The sequence below is a fragment of the Mobula hypostoma genome, chromosome 4 (assembly GCF_963921235.1).
Source record: "Mobula hypostoma chromosome 4, sMobHyp1.1, whole genome shotgun sequence".
Taxonomy (NCBI): domain Eukaryota; kingdom Metazoa; phylum Chordata; class Chondrichthyes; order Myliobatiformes; family Myliobatidae; genus Mobula; species Mobula hypostoma.
Genome location: NC_086100.1, coordinates 2,760,001 through 2,778,953, shown reverse-complemented (window position 1 = coordinate 2,778,953; position 18,953 = coordinate 2,760,001). Strand labels below are relative to the sequence as shown.

The window sequence follows — 18,953 nt, the reverse complement described above, 5'->3', positions numbered from 1 at the left end:
ACAAGGAGTGTTGGATGGCTCTGGGTCTGCATAGACTGGAGTTCAGGAGAATGAGGGGGGACCTCACTGAAACCCATTGAATGGTGAAAGGCCTCGATAGAGTGGATGTGGAGAGAATGTGTCCTATGGCAGGAGAGTCTAGACCAGAGAACACTACCTCCGAATAGAGGGGCATCCTTTTAGAATGGAGTGAGGAGGAATTTTTTAGCCAGAGGGTGGTGAATCTGTGGAATTCTTTGCTACAGGCGGCTGTGGAGGCCAAGTCTTTCTGTATATTTAAGGCAGGGGTAGATAGATTCTTGATTGGTCAGGGCATGAAGGGATATGAGAAGGCAGGAGATTGGGTCTGAGAGGAAAATTGGATCAGCCATGATGGAACAGCAGAGCTCTCAATTGGCCAAATGGCCTCATTTTGCTCCTACGTCTTAGGGTCTTATCCACACAGTCTGGCGGAGCTGATCTCACGTTCCAGGCTAGGCATGTCCCTATCTCACCGAGTTATGTCCCACCGGCTACCCTCACTTGGGTTAGCCTGCCTACCGAAGCCGGGTACCAGGCTATGGGCGCTGTCACAGGCAAACAGCTACGTGGAGCCACAAGTGAGAGCTGAGTGTCCAGTGCAGATCAAAGGTGAGTGAGCTGCCCCATCACCAGAGGTGGTCAGTATATATCTGCAATTGTTCAGTGTGTTCCCTCATAATTAGAAGTTATTGGTCTCTTTTCAGAAGCTTCTCTTGGGATTGCATTATTTGATAGGGGCTGATAGGTGAAACCTTTTCTACAATCGCTTGCTTATCTGGGATAAAAGATAGGCAGCATTGCTGCACCACAGTTAGTCTTGTTTCCTTCCCTTCCCCTACTCGATGTCTGCTTCTCCCATTTCCCTTCCCCTACTAGACATCTGCTTCTCCCATTTCCCATCCCCTACTAGACGTCTGCTTCTCCCATTTCCCTTCCCCTACTGGACGTCTGCTTCTCCCATTTGCCTTCCCCTACTAGACGTCTGCTTCTCCCATTTCCCTTCCCCTACTAGACGTCTACTTCTCCCATTTCCCTTCCCCTACTAGACGTCTGCTTCTCCCATTTCCCAACCCCTACTGGACGTCTGCTTCTCCCATTTGCCATCCCCTACTAGACGTCTGCTTCTCCCATTTGCCTTCCCCTACTAGACGTCTGCTTCTCCCATTTCTCTTCCCCTACTAGACGTCTGCTTCTCCCATTTCCCATCCTCTACTAGACGTCTGCTTCTCCCATTTCTCTTCCCCTACTAGACGTCTGCTTCTCCCATTTCTCTTCCCCACTAGACGTCTGCTTCTCCCATTTCCCAACTGGACGTCTGCTTCTCCCATTTCCCATCCCCTACTCGATGTCTGCTTCTCCCATTTCTCATCCCCTACTCGATGTCTGCTTCTCCCATTTCCCATCCCCTACTAGACGTCTGCTTCTCCCATTTCCCTTCCTCTACTAGACGTCTGCTTCTCCCATTTCCCTTCCCCTACTAGACGTCTGCTTCTCCCATTTCCCTTCCCCTACTAGACGTCTGCTTCTCCCATTTCCCATCCCCTACTAGACGTCTGCTTCTCCCATTTCCCTTCCCCTACTGGACGTCTGCTTCTCCCATTTCCCATCCCCTACTAGATGTCTGCTTCTCCCATTTCCCATCCCCTACTAGACGTCTGCTTCTCCCATTTCCCTTCCCCTACTAGACGTCTGCTTCTCCCATTTCCCATCCCCTACTAGACGTCTGCTTCTCCCATTTCCCTTCCCCTACTAGACGTCTGCTTCTCCCATTTCCCATCCCCTACTCGATGTCTGCTTCTCCCATTTCTCATCCCCTACTCGATGTCTGCTTCTCCCATTTCCCATCCCCTACTAGACGTCTGCTTCTCCCATTTCCCTTCCTCTACTAGACGTCTGCTTCTCCCATTTGCCTTCCCCTACTAGACGTCTGCTTCTCCCATTTCTCTTCCCCTACTAGACGTCTGCTTCTCCCATTTCCCATCCTCTACTAGACGTCTGCTTCTCCCATTTCTCTTCCCCTACTAGACGTCTGCTTCTCCCATTTCTCTTCCCCACTAGACGTCTGCTTCTCCCATTTCCCAACTAGACGTCTGCTTCTCCCATTTCCCATCCCCTACTCGATGTCTGCTTCTCCCATTTCTCATCCCCTACTCGATGTCTGCTTCTCCCATTTCCCATCCCCTACTAGACGTCTGCTTCTCCCATTTCCCTTCCTCTACTAGACGTCTGCTTCTCCCATTTCCCTTCCCCTACTAGACGTCTGCTTCTCCCATTTCCCTTCCCCTACTAGACGTCTGCTTCTCCCATTTCCCATCCCCTACTAGACGTCTGCTTCTCCCATTTCCCTTCCCCTACTGGACGTCTGCTTCTCCCATTTCCCATCCCCTACTAGATGTCTGCTTCTCCCATTTCCCATCCCCTACTAGACGTCTGCTTCTCCCATTTCCCTTCCCCTACTAGACGTCTGCTTCTCCCATTTCCCATCCCCTACTAGACGTCTGCTTCTCCCATTTCCCTTCCCCTACTAGACGTCTGCTTCTCCCATTTCCCTTCCCCTACTAGACGTCTGCTTCTCCCATTTCCCATCCCCTACTAGATGTCTGCTTCTCCCATTTCCCATCCCCTACTCGATGTCTGCTTCTCCCATTTCTCATCCCCTACTCGATGTCTGCTTCTCCCATTTCCCATCCCCTACTAGACGTCTGCTTCTCCCATTTCCCTTCCTCTACTAGACGTCTGCTTCTCCCATTTCCCTTCCCCTACTAGACGTCTGCTTCTCCCAATTCCCTTCCCCTACTAGACGTCTGCTTCTCCCATTTCCCATCCCCTACTAGACGTCTGCTTCTCCCATTTCCCTTCCCCAACTAGACGTCTACTTCTCCCATTTCCCATCCCCTACTAGACGTCTGCTTCTCCCATTTCCCATCCCCTACTAGACGTCTGCTTCTCCCATTTCCCATCCCCTACTAGACGTCTGCTTCTCCCATTTCCCATCCCCTACTCGATGTCTGCTTCTCCCATTTCTCATCCCCTACTCGATGTCTGCTTCTCCCATTTCCCATCCCCTACTAGACGTCTGCTTCTCCCATTTCCCTTCCTCTACTAGACGTCTGCTTCTCCCATTTCCCTTCCCCTACTAGACGTCTGCTTCTCCCAATTCCCTTCCCCTACTAGACGTCTGCTTCTCCCATTTCCCATCCCCTACTAGACGTCTGCTTCTCCCATTTCCCTTCCCCAACTAGACGTCTACTTCTCCCATTTCCCATCCCCTACTAGACGTCTGCTTCTCCCATTTCCCATCCCCTACTAGACGTCTGCTTCTCCCATCTCCAATGCCCTTTGCTCTGTGAGTGCTTAAAAAAACGATCATGAAGCAAGAAGTATTGTGCCTCTTCACTGACTTCTGACAGAACCGTGGGCACCACATTAGTGTAGCGGTTAGCGGAACCCTATTACAGATTGGGGTGTCGGAGTTGGCATCCTCCCTGTGGAATGTGTGGATTTCCTCCCACAGCCCAAGGAGGTAACGAGTAGGTAAACTGGTCACTGTTAGTTGTCCCATGATTAGGTCAGAGATCAGGGTTGTTGGGTTGCTGGGCTGACGTGGCTCGTGGGCCAGAAGGGTCTACTCAGCACACTATCACTATATAAATGACTCAAACCATCAGAATCCAACAAAAGCTTTCAGAAGAATGAGAGGGGATCTCACTGAAACCTATCAAATATTGAAAGACTGAGATAAAGGGAATGTGGAGAGGATGTTTCCAATACTGGGAGAGTCTAGGATCAGAGGGCACAGCCTCAGAATAGTGGGAGATGAGGAGAAACTTCTTTAGCCAGAGGATAGCCAATCTGTGGAATTCATTGTCACAGATGGCTATGGAGGACAAGTCATTGGGTATATTGAAGGCAGAGGTTGATAAATTCTTGATTAGTCAGGTGTCAAAAGTTACAGGAGGACAGCAGGAGAATTTGGTTGAAAGGGATAATAAATCAGCCATGATGGAAAGGCAGAGCAGACTCAATGGGCTGAGTGGCCTAATCCTGCTCCTGTGTCTTTTGGCCCTTATCCCTCTAAACCTTGTTTATGCCATGGACCAATACCAGCAAGTAAGGAGTCGGTGAATCCCAGGTTGGGAACCCCGCTCTAAAGCTTTCCTATTCAAGTGTCTCAGTGTCTTTTGCTAAAAATCATTATGTTATGACAAAATAAAAATTGAAACAACAGTCAAAGGAATCTCGAGAGTTTTAATTGAATGCGTAATACTGCAAAAAGAAAAAAAATCAGTATTGTGGTGGAATTTAACACAGACGACAGTAAAGTGCATCAAATCCAACACATGACGGCAGAGTTACACAGGCTGAAATGTAAATACCACTTCCAAACACGACAATGCACCTGCCGGCAGCCCCAACACCTGCTGTTCACAACAGCCAATTACCTACGCAGCAAAACAGTCTGAATGAAAATAGCATCCATTGTTCACCAACCCTCTTTGCAGCCTTACTGCAGACCCAGGCTTAAAACAGTGGGTAAAAAATACCCACTCTCTTTCTCTCCGGGACCCGTAACCGCCAGTGTTGGTGCACGCACAGTTGACCAAGTTAGTTACCGATTAGACCACCTTAAACAAATATATTTATCTTTTTATATATTGAAAATGACAAAATATTCCAATGATATATTTACAATAATGTGAAATGAAGACTGACCAGTTTGTTAATGATTCTGAAATCCATTGTAGAAGAACTCCCATTTAAATGTTAACAAATATCTGTAATATATTGAAGTCTGTCCCAGCCACGTCTGTACTCTGCAGAAAACATCAGTTATGTTCCTCCTTGCCTGCACAGAGAGCATCTCAAAACTGTTTCTAGCCTCATCCACTGGGGTGTCTGGCACGTCACACAACGCAGGCCTTGCGTGAAATGCTCATGCTTTTCGTCCCTCCCTCTCTCCGGCTGACCTTGCTGGTCTGTGCAACATTACAGACTCCCCTCCCACCCCGATGACGCAGAGAAGAGGCTGGCCGACAATTCCTCAGTGGTGGACCTAAACTCTGGAAATCAATCAGTTTTCGAAGTGGTCAAAATTACCAGAGCTTAAATGGTCTCTCTGTATATGCCACAGAAACTGCGGGGAATAGGTTTGATAGGTAGAACAGTGCAACAGAAGTTCCAAAGTCCTCATCCCTGGAGGGAAGAACACCAAGAAGATGGGCTATACCTGGGGACAACCTGAACGACTGCCCCAGGACGGAGGACCCCAGCCAGCTGGTCTCGGTGGCCTGCGCCCCAGTAGGGGCGATGGGCTTAGCAGGAAGTTTAGAACAATTGTAAACTGTTGAAGTGCAAGTTTGAGTGTAGCTGTTGCAGACTTCACCTCACCGCACAGTTTGTGAGGAATTAGATGACCCCCTCCCCTTCAGACAATAGCACCAAAATGCTTGGAGTTCACCAGCAGGACAGCTTCAGTCTCTATAGCAAAATATCAAAAGATCATTGCATATAACATTGAAATCTAGGACTCAGATACAAAATGGTTAACAGACAGACAGCCCGTTCAAGCAGGAAACACAATGGCACCATACACAAACAGTCACCAGACAAGTGGTGGCTTCAGTCAATGTTTTAACAAAGTCTCTCGTTTAACATCTTCTTCATGCCAAATCAGGCCAGACTACCCACTAGCATGTAACCAGGTGACAGTGCTATGAAGTGTAAGATTAACAGGCTGTCACACATTTTTATCACCTAATTTCCACATGACATGGGATCCAGGAATGACTATTATAGTTATCAGTCACTGTCCAGATTTGACACTGCCTCAGAAAGGTGTACTAATTATCCAGTGTCCTCTGCACACTGTCATAACTGGGGGGAGGGGGGGTTTCCGAGCACATCCAGTGACGGACTGACACTGGGACAGTGTGGAACTGGATGTTCTCTCCAGTGACAGTCTGGCACTAGGACAGTGTGGAACTGGATGTTCTCTCCAGTGGCAGACTGACACTGGGACAGCGTGGAACTGGACAGGCTCTCCAGTGTCGGACTGACACTGGGACAGCGTGGAACTGGACATGCTCTCCAGTGGCAAACTGACACTGGGACAGTGTGGAACTGGACATGTTCTCCAGTGGTGGACTGACACTGGGACAGTGTGGAACTGGACATGCTCTCCAGTGGCAAACTGACACTGGGACAGTGTGGAACTGGACATGTTCTCCAGTGGTGGACTGACACTGGGACAGCGTGGAACTGGACATGCTCTCCAGTGGCAGACTGACACTGGGACAGTGTGGAACTGGACATGTTCTCCAGTGTCGGACTGACACTGGGACAGTGTGGAACTGGACATGTTCTCCAGTGTCGGACTGACACTGGGACAGTGTGGAACTGGACATGTTCTCCAGTGTCGGACTGACACTGGGACAGTGTGGAACTGGACGTGCTCTCCAGTGTCCCTCAGAGTCTGGGCTGCACCTATAGGGTCAGGAAAATCTCACATCCTGCAGCTTCCCACAACTGAAATGCACATGGAGACAGGTCCCAACATTTCATTCTGAAAAGTTATAAAATTAAACATTGAAATCAAACATTTTTTCCCTCAGCCCTTCTAACTTTGGGCTAACTCACATGACTGAGTCAGTATTCATCTGGGTCAGTCAACAGCCCAGTGCTGGGAGCAATATTCTCTCCGCAATGGTAACGTTCTGAGCTGGTATCGGAAAGCTGCAGGTTTTCACCACAGCTACCCCAGAGTAGGCTTACTCAGGGAGACTGGGTCAGCCAGAAGAACCTTCGGAACAGGGGGCAGTGCCTAGCCATTTCTCACCAGACACCGGCTGGTGGCAGGTTTAGTAGCAAGCTTATCACTGCAGGACTGAAACTGAGTTCAAAACCCCACAGGCGGACAGATTCGATACAGTTACTACAATCGACAGCACAGCCTCCCACTGAGAGACTGACCACCACTGTTACAATGACAATCAGTGACATCTCCCCTGGTTGTGTGGAATGTCCTGGTGTCCTCTCCAAAGTACATCTAGCCAGGGGTGTAGTGAGGAAGGATGCCTGTGACTGTCCGCTCACCCCACTCCTTTGTGCATCTGATGGAAACGATCCATTTCGAACAGGAAGAGATGTATAAAATACAGCTGATGCAAACCCCACATAGCCCCTCAAGCACCCTATAAGCTTTCATACAGCTACCAAAATAATGGGCCGTTTGGGCTTAAGACAAAAAAAAATGTAAAAATAAAGACGGAAAACAAAACTAGGTTAAGTGCAACCAGATGATTGCGAGTGCGCGTACAGAAACTGTTCCAACAGTGTCCCCTCGATTTGTTATGCTTGGTAAAGAGCTTGGAACATCGTCCTTTGGGGATGAATCTGGCCATGATGGCTGCCACATCACTCTCCTTCCTCTTTGATCCGCTGCTTACTGCGACGGCCGTCCACATCGAACCCGAAGTCGTTCCAGTCATCACGGGGAGGGAAGGAGATGGTCTGGCGCAGGGTGAAGCGGACGGCGTCGATTACACGCTCGCCCCGCGTCTCGCTCTGGGAGCCCAGGCTGGCGGTGGAGCTGCTGCTGGTGTTTCTCAGGAGCTGGGGGGTGTTGGCAAAGTCGAGGGACTGTCTGTGGTCCAATATTCCTTTCCAGATGGCATGCCTGTACTGCTCGGGGATCTTCAGGCTGATCAGGTCCTGGGAACAAGGTGGAAGGAAGGATGTTGATTATTGACAGATAGGAGCCGGGATATTTTCAATATTCAAGATTGTTTAATGCCATTTCCAGTACACAAGTGTAAAGAAGAACGAAATAACTGTCACTCCGGATCCTATGCAGCACAAAAAAAACACAATAAGATAAAGAACACAATCATAATAAAAACACAATCAATATAAATACACAAGATAGTTACATACGTGGATAGTAGGTTGATAAAGTGACACTAGGCACAGGAGTGTCTGTGACTGACAGGAAATGATAAAGTAGTGGTGTTTGGGGGTGTGGAGGGGTGGGTTACTGGGTGGAGGTGTTGATCAGTCTTACTACTTGGGGAAAGTAACTGTCTTTAAGTCTGGTGGTCCTGGTGTGGATGCTATGTAGCCTCCTCCCTGATGGGAATGGGACAAACCAGCCACGAGCTGGGCGGGTGGGATTGAGGCCGAGCTGGTCAGGTGCTCCTGTTCCGCACGCTGAGACCAAGCTGGGGACACACTCCATCCACATCCTCTCTCTGGTAATCTGCAGCAAAGGTATGGATGGATGCAAAAAGATTGCCAGATTTCCTGTAGAGATCTTGTCCAAGATCTAAAGACCAGGAAAGTGAGAAATCGAAAAACCACAGAGTTTCCAAACCATGTTAAACAACTAGTCAAGGGCACACACACTAGTCCTTATTGACAAATCTGCGGTGGAACAGGTGAGGAATTTCACCTCCTTGGGTGTCAACATTTCTGAAGATCTATCCTGGGCCAACATATTGATGCCATTAATGAAACGTATTGAATATTGAATGGCCTAGGTAGAGTGGATGCCCATTTAGAAGAGATGAGGAGTATTTTGTTTTAGCTAGAGGGTGGTGAATCTGTGAAACTCATTGCCACAGATGCCTGTGGAGGAAAGGTATATTTAAAGTGGAGATTGATGGGTTCTTGATCAGTCAGGGCACCAAAGGTTACAGGGAGAAGGCAAGAGAGGGATAATAACTCAGTCAATGTTATAGTGGAGCAGCCTCAATGGGCCAAAAAGCCTAATTCTGCTCCTATGTCTTAACAGGAGTTCCCAACCCAGGGTTCACAGACCCCTTGCTTAATGGTGCTGGTCCATGGCATAAAAATGGTTGGCAGCCTCTGGTCTAAAGCAAAGAAGGCACGATGGTGGCTATATTTCATTAGCAGTTTGAGGAGACTTGGTTTGTCACCAAAGACTCCAGCAAATGTCTACAGATGTACTGTGGAGAGCATTGTAACTGGTTGCAACATTGTCTGGTATGGAGGGGTCTCTGCACGGGATCGGAAAGAGCCGCGGAGAGTTGTAAGCTCAGCCACGGGCATCCGCCTCTCCATCAGCCAGGACACCTTCAAAAGGCGATGCCTCAGAAAGGCGCCATTTGTCATTAAGGAGCCTCCTCACCCAGGACCTGCCCTCTTCCCATCGCTACCATCAGGGAGGAGGCACACTCAATGTTTCAGAAAAGCTTGTTCCTCTCCACCAGCGGATTTCTGAATAGACAATGAACCCATGAACACTAACTCAGTTTATTTTTGCACTTTTTGCACCACTTATTAAGGTGATATTTAAAGAATGGATTTCTTATTGTAAGTTATAGTTTTTTTAATTATATATTACAAGGTACTGCTGCCACAGAACAACAAGTTTCACAACATACAACACTGATATTAACCTGATTCAGATTCATTACATTGCCTTCTCAAAGTCAAGGTCCAGACATTGAGGACTTTGGCCTGACAGATAGCTGACACAATGCCAAGCTTATAATGTAGACAGCTTGAGGAGAAACGGGGAGAACTGGAGGCACAAAGGGCAATGAGAGCTACTCACATCCATGGTAAAATGTTCGATCTGGTAAACATTCATCAGTCCCTGGGTGGTGAAATACTCCAGGCATGACGCACAACCAGCTCTCGTCAGGAAACTGTGGGCAGAGAGGGTAGGATCGGTCAGCAATGCATTCTTCTCCGAGTCTTTAACATCTCTGAATGCTGGCTATAGCTCACCAAAGTCACATACAACCAGCCAATGAAAACAACACATGACAGAAAACATGCCAAGCGAAAGTCCATGCACGGCAGAAGAAGTAATTTTAAGTCATGAAAGATGAATCCCAGGGGCCAGATGGGACATAATCAAGGTCATTACGAGAAGCAGGGTGACTTGTTTTGAAACAGCACAGAACAGGAACAGGGCCTTCAGCCCACAATGTTGTGCTCAACCAAATCAATTAGTAATCAAATGGCAAACTAATCTCTTCTGACTACACAACATTCATATCCTTCCATTTTCCTCACATTCATGTGACTATCTAAACATCTCTGAAAAGTCTCTGATGTATCACCACCCCAGGTAGCGCATTCCAGGCACCCACCACTCTCTGTGTAAAAATAACTTGTCCCTCACATCGGTTTTGAAATTACCCCCTCTCACCTTAAATGCATGCCCTCTGGTATTAGACATTTCAATCCTGGGAAAAGGATACTGCCTGTCCACTCTATCTATGACTCTCATAATCTTATAAACCTCTGTCAGATCTCCCCTCACCCTCTGCCACTCCAGAGAAAACAACCCAAGTCTGTCCAACCTCTCGTTACAGCTCATGCCCTCTAAACCAGGCAGCACCCTGATGAACCTCCTCTGCACCCTCTCCAAAACCTCGATATCCTTCCGATAATGGGGTAACCGGAAATGTATGCAACTCGAGATGTGGCCAAACTAGAGCTTTATAAAGCTGCAACATAACTTCCTGAGCTTTCAACTCAATGTCTCAATTAATAAAGGGAAGCATGTCAAATGCCTTCTGAACCACCCTACCAACCTGTGTAGACACTTTCGGGGAGCTCCGAACTTGAATGCCAAGATCGCTCTGCTCATCAATACTGTTAAGCATCTTGCCTTTAACAGTGTACTGTCTCTTTATGTTTGCCTTCCAAGGAGCAACGTTTCAAGCTGAAGGTTCATTCCAGGAGAGTGACACAGAGCAGGAAAGCTGAGCTGTCAGTGAAGCGATGGGGGAGCGGATGTGGGGTCTGGGATTTCACAAGAAGTGTAAGAAGCAGGCTTCACCCTCAATAGCTAGCCAGAAGAGTAAGTCATTAATCGAATCACCACCTCTGACCTGGAGATGCTGTTGTCAGACGGGTACGGCGGTGGGGGCGTGCAGTGAGAGGTCGATGCCATTGGAGAAGACAACCCCTGCGTTGGGCTCAGACCATTCATTTCCCCATTCATCTGCATTGGGATGTTCATCATCGGAGCAACTGAAAAGAGAGAAAGGAGACGATGAGAATTATTCCACAACTATGTCACTGAAGTAATCCACCCACACAACCTTCCATACCCACAGGGTAAACCATAGAAACTACAGCACAGAAACAGGCCCTTTGGCCCTTCTCAGCTGTGCCGAACCATTTTCTGCCTAGTCCCACTGACCTGCACACGGACCATATCCCTCCATACACCTCCCATCCATGTATCTGTCCAATTTATTCTTAAATGTTAAAAAAGAACCCGCATTTACCACCTCGTCTGGCAGCTCATTCCATACTCCCACCACTCTCTGTGTGAAGAAGCCCCCCCTAATGTTCCCTTTAAACTTTTCCCCCCTCACCCTTAACCCATGTCCTCTGGTTTTTTTCTCCCCTTGCCTCAGTGGAAAAAGCCTGCTTGCAGTCACTCTATCTATACCCATCATAATTTTATATACCTCTATCAAATCTCCCCTCATTCTTCTACGCTCCAGGGAATAAAGTCCTAACCTATTCAACCTTTCTCTGTAACTGAGTTTCTCAAGTCCCGGCAACATCCTTGTAAACCTTCTCTGCACTCTTTCAACCCTATTTATATCCTTCCTGTAATTTGGTGACCAAAATTGAACACAATACTCCAGATTCGGCCTCACCAATGCCTTATACAACCTCATCATAACATTCCAGCTCTTATACTCAATACTTCGATTAATAAAGGCCAATGTACCAAAAGCTCTCTTTACGACCCTATCTACCTGTGACGAGACTTTTTGGGAATTTTGTATTTGTATTCCCAGATCCCTCTGTTCCACTGCATTCCTCAGTGCCTTACCATTAACCCTGTATGTTCTACGTTGGTTTGTCCTTCCAACGTGCAATACCTCACACTTGTCAGTATTAAACTCCATCTGCCATTTTTCAGCCCATTTTTCCAGTTGGTCCAAGTCCCTCTGCAGGCTCTGAAAACCTTCCTCACTGTCTACTACACCTCCAATCTTTGTATCATCAGCAAACTTGCTGATCCAATTTACCACATTATCATCCAGATCATTGATATAGATGACAAATAACAATGGACCCAGCACTGATCCCTGTGGCACACCACTAGTCACAGAGTAAGGGAGTGTGTTGTACATAAAACAACAGCTGGCTCACTGGAGGTTCGCGTTAATTGCCATCTGACTGTACAAATATACAGCCAACCAAAACAACATTCCTCCAGAACACAGTGTACCCTTACAACATATATCAGTTACATCACATAAGACAGACACTCCACTGTGGATGGTCCCAAATCCCGGTTGCAAAAGGAAGAGAGTTGGGTATGGGACTAGCAACCCCATATCGTAAAATCCCATTGCTACAGGAGCAGGCAGAAGGTGTGATATATACAACCAAACGAAACAATGTTCCTCCAGATCACAGTCACCCATAAAACACAGATCACTCACAGCACACAAAACTAAATACGATTATTGATAAGTTAATAAAATATAATTCAAAATGCATGCAGCACAGGTAAACAGTAAACAGCTCACTGTCCTCATGATGAGATCTCAGTGGTGACAGGGTATTCATTAGTCTCACAGTCTGAGGGAAGAAACTGTTTCCCAGTCTGACAGTCCTGGTCCTGGTGTTCCTGTACCTCCTTCCTGACAGTACTGGGTCAAGGAGTTTGTGGGATGGGTGGGGGGGGTGCTCAACAATGTTTTCGACTCTTCTGCCGTTACACTCTCGCTAATTATGAGAAATAATGGGGAGGGAGATCCCAGCGATCCTCTCAAAGTGCAAAAAGTTCAAAGCAAATTTATTGTCAAAGTACACATATGTCACCATATACAACCTGAGATTTGTTTCCTTGTGGGCATTCACAGTAAATCAATCATAATCAGTGAAAGACTGCACCCAACAGGATAAGCAACCCATGTACAAAAGACAACAAACTGTGTAAACACAAAGGTAAAAAAAAATAATAAATAAGTAAACAATAAGTATGGAGAAGATGAGATGAAGAGTCCTTGAAAGTGAGTCCATAGGTTGTGGGAACAGTTCAGTGCTGGGGTGAGTGAAGTTATCCCCTCTGATTCCAGAGCCTGATGGTTGAGGGGTAATAACTGCTCCTGGTGATGTGGGTCCTGAGGCTCCTGTACCCCCTTCCTGATGGCAGCAGTGAGAAGAGCGCATGGGGGGCTCTAATGATGGATTTCTTCTTTTAATTTATAATTTTTATGCAATTTCAATATACTCTCCACTACACAGCTCTATACTGCAAGTTTTTCAAAGTTTTATATGTCATGCCGAATCTTTGCAAATTTCTAAGAAAGTAGAGGTGCTGCCGTGCTTTCTTCATAACTGTCCAGGACAAATCCTCTGAAATGATTTTTTAAAGGCATCCGTTAGTCTTGCGAGACCATGAATCTGCGCCTGGAAAGTCTTCACTCTCCAGGGCGCAGGCCTGGGCAAGATTGTATGGAAGACCAGCAGTTGCCCATGCTGCAAGTCTCCCTTTTCCATGACACCGATGTTGTCCAAGCGAAGGGCATTAGGACCCATACAGCTTGGCACCAGTGTCGTCGCAGAGCAATGTGTGGTTAAGTGTCTTGCTCAAGGACATAACACGTTCCCTCGGCTGGGGCTCAAACTCACGACCTTCAGGTCGCTGGTCCAATGCCCTAAACAACTTGGCCACATGCCCACAGTCTGAAATGATCACACCGAGGAATTTGAAGTTGCCGACCCTCGCCACCTCTGATCCTCTGATGATGGACTGGCTCACGGACCTCTGGTTTCCTCCTCCTGAGGTCAATAATCAGCTCCTTGGTCTTGCTGACATTGAGTGAGAGGTTATGGTTGTGGCATCACTCAGCCAGATTGTCAATCTCCCTCCTGTACGCTGGTTCGTCACCACCTCTGACTTGGCCAATGACAGTGGTGTCCTCAGCAAACTTAAATATGACACTGGAGCTGTGCTTAGCTTCACAGTCATAAGTATAAAGTGAGTAGAGCAGGGGGCTAAGCACACAGCCTTGTGAACTGTTGTTGCCAATCCGAACTGACTGGGGTTTGCAAGTGAGGAAATCCAGGATCCAATTGCATCAAGAGGTATTGAGGCCAAGGTGTTGAAGCTTATTGATTAGTTTTGAGGGGATGATGGTACTGAAGGTCACGCTGGAGTCCATAAACAGCATCCCGATCCATGCACCTTTGCTGTCCAGATGTTCCAGGGTTGAGTGAAGAGCCAATGAAATGCCATCTGCTGTGGGCCTGTTGTCTGGTAGGCAAACTGGAGCAGATCCAAATTGCTTCTCAGGCAGAAGCTGATATGTTTTATCACCAACCTCTCAAAACACTTCATCACTGTGGATGTAAGTGCTGCTGGATGACAGTCATTCAGGCAGGTCACCACACTCTTCTTGGGCACCGGTATAATTGCAGCCTGCTTCAAGCATGTAGGGACCTCAGACCGCCAAAACAAGAGGTTAAAGATCTCAGTGAATACTCCAGCCAGTTGATCAACACAGGTCTTTAGTACTCGGTCAGGTAGCCCATCACGGCCAGATGGTTTCTGTGGGTTCACACTCCTAAAGAATGCTCTCACATCGGCCTCAGAAACTGAACTCACAGGGTCATGAGCGACCGTGGGAGCTCATGAAAGCTGGTCAAAGTGAGCATAAAAGGCACTGAACTCATCTGGAAGCGAAGCCTTGTTGTCACTACGTCACTTGGTTTCGTTTTGTAAGAGGTAATGGCATTCAAGCTGCTGTCGAGCATCCTTTAAGTTTAATCCAGAATTGCCACTTTGCCTGTGAGATGGCTTTCTGGATATTGTACCTGGACCTTTTGGCAGACCTGAATGCCACTGATCTGGCCCTCAGCAGACTGAGGACATCATGGTTCATCCAGGACTTCTGGTTGAGGATGACTCTGAATTATTTTGTGGGGACACACTCGTCTACGCCTGTTTTTACAATGTTCTGATCGATTTTACTATCCTACTATCCTCTGCTGGTCTTGTGGTCCGATACTTTGGAGATTCCATATCACGTGACAATGCAGGCAGGCAGGGGTTACACTCCTCTGTTCAACCCCGGTGTGTGGTGTGGCTGTACAGGGCGCAGACCGAGCTTCCTCAGGCTCTTCCCACTACATTTTAGGTGGCGGAAGCAGTCTGAAACACAGGGTCTGTTTCACCACTAACAGGAGACTCAAAACTAGCCTTCACCTCCATCAAGGATGCTTCTGTGAGACTAATGAATACGCCGCTACCCTGCGATCTCGTCACTAGGACAGTGAACTGTTTACTCTTTACCAGTGCTGCATCCACCCATCTCTTCGACCCATTACCATTAGGAGAGAGGTACAGGAACCTCAGGAATAGGAATGTCAGACTCCTTCCCTCAGACTGTGAGACTAATGAATACCCTGCCATCACCGAGGTCTCGTCACTAGGATAGCGAGCTGTTTACTCTTTACCTGTGCTGTGCACCACATGCATTTTGAATTATATTTCATTGATTTATTTGTGGTAATACTCTGCTTTATGTGTTGAGTGTGATATATGTTTTGTGGTGTACGTGGTCCTGAGGAATGATATTTCGCTTGGTTGTATATACGTACCGTCAGATGACCAGAAACTTGAACTTGGATGAGAGGTGACTTGATCGATGATAACAGGCACAGATCAAGTGGACAGCTAGAGACTTTTTTCCTAGGGTGGAAATGGCTAATACGAGGGGGCATAATTTTGAGATGATTGGAGGAAAGTAAGGGAGGGATGTCAAAACAGTCTAGTTTATCCAGCCTCTTGTGATAGCACACACCCTCTAATCCAGGCAGCATCCTGCACCCTCGACATCCTTCCTATAGTGGGGTGACCAGAACTATAAGCAATACTCCAGATGTGGTCTAACGAAAGCTTTATGAAGTTGCAGCGTAACTTCCTGACTTTTGATGTCAATGCCTCAACTAATAAAGGCGAAGATGCCATATGCCTTCTTAGTCACTTTCAGGGTCTTGTACACTCGTTCTGATTCTGACCCATTAGTAAACATACCCTTGAACAAGAGGACAGCATGTGAGAGAGGAGTTTCTCTCCCTTGTGCCTATCTCCTTTCTAGATGTAGGTAGGGGGAGGCTGGAGAAACCCCTTTGTGGAACTGCTAGGACTTGAGAACCCGAGTAATAGGGCAAGGTTGAGTAGGTTAGGACTCTATTCTCTGGAGCGCAGGAGAATGAGTGGAGATATTATAGAGGTGTGCAGAATTATAAGGGATATACATAGGGTAAATTCAAGCAGGTTGTTTCCAGAGTAACACTCACAAAATGATAGAGGAACTCAACAGTTTATAGGCAGCATCTATGCAAATGAATAAAGTATTGTTTTGGGTTGAGACCCTTCATCAGTTTTTTTTCCACTGAGGTTGGGTGAGACTAGAACTAGAGGTTCTGGGTGAATGGTGAAATGTTTAAGGAGAGCCTGCGGGAACTTCACTCTGAGGGTGGTGAGAGTGTGGAACGAGCTGCCAGTGGAAACAGCGGATGTGAGTTCCATTTCAACATTTAAGTGAAGTTTGGATGTACGTGGATGGGACGGGGACGGAACCAGGCAGATTAATAGTTCAGCCAAAGGGCCGACGTCTGTGTTCTGGTGATCTATCACTTAATGAACAAGATAAGGGCCCACGGTATTACAGGAAAGATGCTAGCATGGACAGAAGATTGGCTACTGACTTATGACTCCAGGGACTGAAGGGATGAGGATGAAATGTCAAGCCCACCAGGAACACTGGGGTATACGCTATGGGAATAAGCTACTTAACCTAGAGATGGAGGACATGGGAACTATCTTCATTTAGAACAGAGATGAGGAGGAATTTCTTTAGCCAGAGGGTGGTGAATCTGTGGAATTCATTGCCATAGCCAGCTGTGGAGGCCAAGTCATTGGGTATATTTAAGACGTTGGTTGATAGGTTCTTAATTAGTAAAGGCATGAAAAGTCATGGGGAGAAGACTGGAGAAATGGGTTGAGGGGGATAATAAATCAGGCGTGATGGAATGGCGGAGTAGGCTCAATGGGCTGAGTGGCCTAATTCTGCCTATGTCGTATGGTCTGATTAGAAGTGTTCCTAAATATTGTATTTGCTTATTGATCATTCAGGCAAATGACCAGGTTGGCAAATCAGAGGGAAAGACCATGGGAGGCAAAGGTGGGCTCAGTGGTTTTCAGGTGGATTTGGTATAGGTGGATACCTTAAGGTTGTCATAGCCCATAAAGAATGGGTGAGGGGTGGTAGTGGGTACAAGCTCCCACTACCTATTAAATGTTCCCAATGGCATGCGTCTCAAATAGTCTCTGAGAGCCAAGTCCAGTTCCTGGCCTTCACTAGCTACTACACCCCTCTGAATTATTTCTACTGAGGAGAAAGAGCAAAGGCGGGTTACTGGCACCTCGGGGAGATGGGCTCAGCAGCCGTGATGGCAGCTCATCTCGGGGAAAGAAAAGTCTGATCTCCTCTGGCTGGTGGCTTTACCCAGAGCTGGAATTCCTAAGGCTGATCTACATTGAGTTCAACACTAATTAGCAACTTCCACACTTGTGCCAAACTGTACGTGTCTCTGGATTCATCAGCTGTTTGGAGAGGGGTGCCTGCTACATGGGCAACAGCTTGCTCTCAATATTGTGCTGCCCTGGCTTGAGTACATAGACAGCTAGGACACAACATCTACGATCAACCCCAGACAAGGGCATTGGTAATGGTTGGCAGGGAGATGGGAGAGATGACATTTGTGCTTGTGTAGGGGAGAGATGAATCTCTCGAGTGAGACTGGTCAAGCCGCGTGGAGATCACTCTTACCCATACTCCCCGGCATGGCTGCCTGCGTGAGAGTGTTGCGCTGAGGGCTGATCAGCTGACTGACAGACGGCAGCTTGTTCCCGGTGCTGTGCATTTTATTCATCGGCGGGGGCGAAGGCCCAAACGATTGTTGTGACTGCATCGATGGTCTGAAAGAGAAGAGACAGAAGTTCAAGTTCAGCTTCAAGTTTAATTGTTATTCAACCACACACATGAATACCGCCAAATGAAACGGTGTTCCACCGGGGCCAGGGGCCAAGGTGCAAACTGCAGCACCAGCAGCGCAGGGCACGTGTAATCGTGGCAGCAGAAAGTCATACAGTTACAGATAATATATTAAAAAGTCAAGCCCCAGTCCCTGAGCATCATGGTTGGACTGATGCTGCATGGCTGTGGTCCTGGAGTTGAGCCTGTACATCTCAACCTGCGCAAGGGCAGCTGCAGATGAACACAAGCAGACTTGTATTCCACTGGGTGGACACTGGAGGGGCAGCCCCACCCAGGCAGTACCAGTGGGAGGGGCAGCCCCACCCAGTACGGAATGCAGCGACACAAGACAGCTCCAACCTCTCCTAACCAGCAGCTGATAACGTCACAGCTCCCAGGAATGTCAGGCACACATTTACACACCCCAAACGTACAGAGCAACCGCCAGCCCCACACAACTTCACGTGTGATCCACATCTTCCAAATCTGCACTCAAGATTTATCCAATATTTGTTAGAAAGGAGATCTTTGTAAATATAATTCCGCCTAATCCTGATGCTAGGCTTCAACCTGAAATGTTCACCATTTCTCTGCTCCACAGGTTCTGCCTCACCCACTGAGTTCGTCCAACTGCTTGACTTTCTTTCTGGATACCAGCATCTTGTTTCAATCTTCCAGCTCCATAATTCAATGAAGGTGGTGTCACAGGTAGATAGGTCATAAAGAGAGCTTTTGGTACATTGGCTTTCATAAATTAAAGCACTGAGTACAGGAGCTGGGATGTTATGTTGAAGTTGTAGAAGACATTGGTGAGCCTTGATCTGGAGTGTTGTGCATAGTTTTGGTCACCTGCCTACAGGAAAGAGTACAGAGAAT

General features: G+C 47.4%; 1 protein-coding gene across 4 annotated transcripts in view; it reads right to left on the bottom strand.

Moving 5' to 3' along the window:
• Positions 1-4,013: 4,013 nt before the first annotated feature.
• tp63 (tumor protein p63) overlaps positions 4,014-18,953 on the bottom strand; it is a 444,822-nt gene continuing 429,882 nt past the window's right edge. For 3 of the 4 annotated variants that reach the window (XM_063045240.1, XM_063045241.1, XM_063045243.1), the window contains 4 exons: positions 17,871-18,019; positions 10,887-11,028; positions 9,596-9,689; positions 4,014-7,731 (listed from right to left, as the gene is read on the bottom strand). In XM_063045240.1, coding sequence (XP_062901310.1) covers positions 7,435-7,731; positions 9,596-9,689; positions 10,887-11,028; positions 17,871-18,019 — 682 coding nt within the window. In that variant the 3' untranslated portion in view covers positions 4,014-7,434. Of the gene's footprint in view, positions 7,732-9,595; positions 9,690-10,879; positions 11,029-17,870; positions 18,020-18,953 lie in introns of all 4 variants that reach the window. The other variant, XM_063045242.1, reaches the window with a different exon arrangement.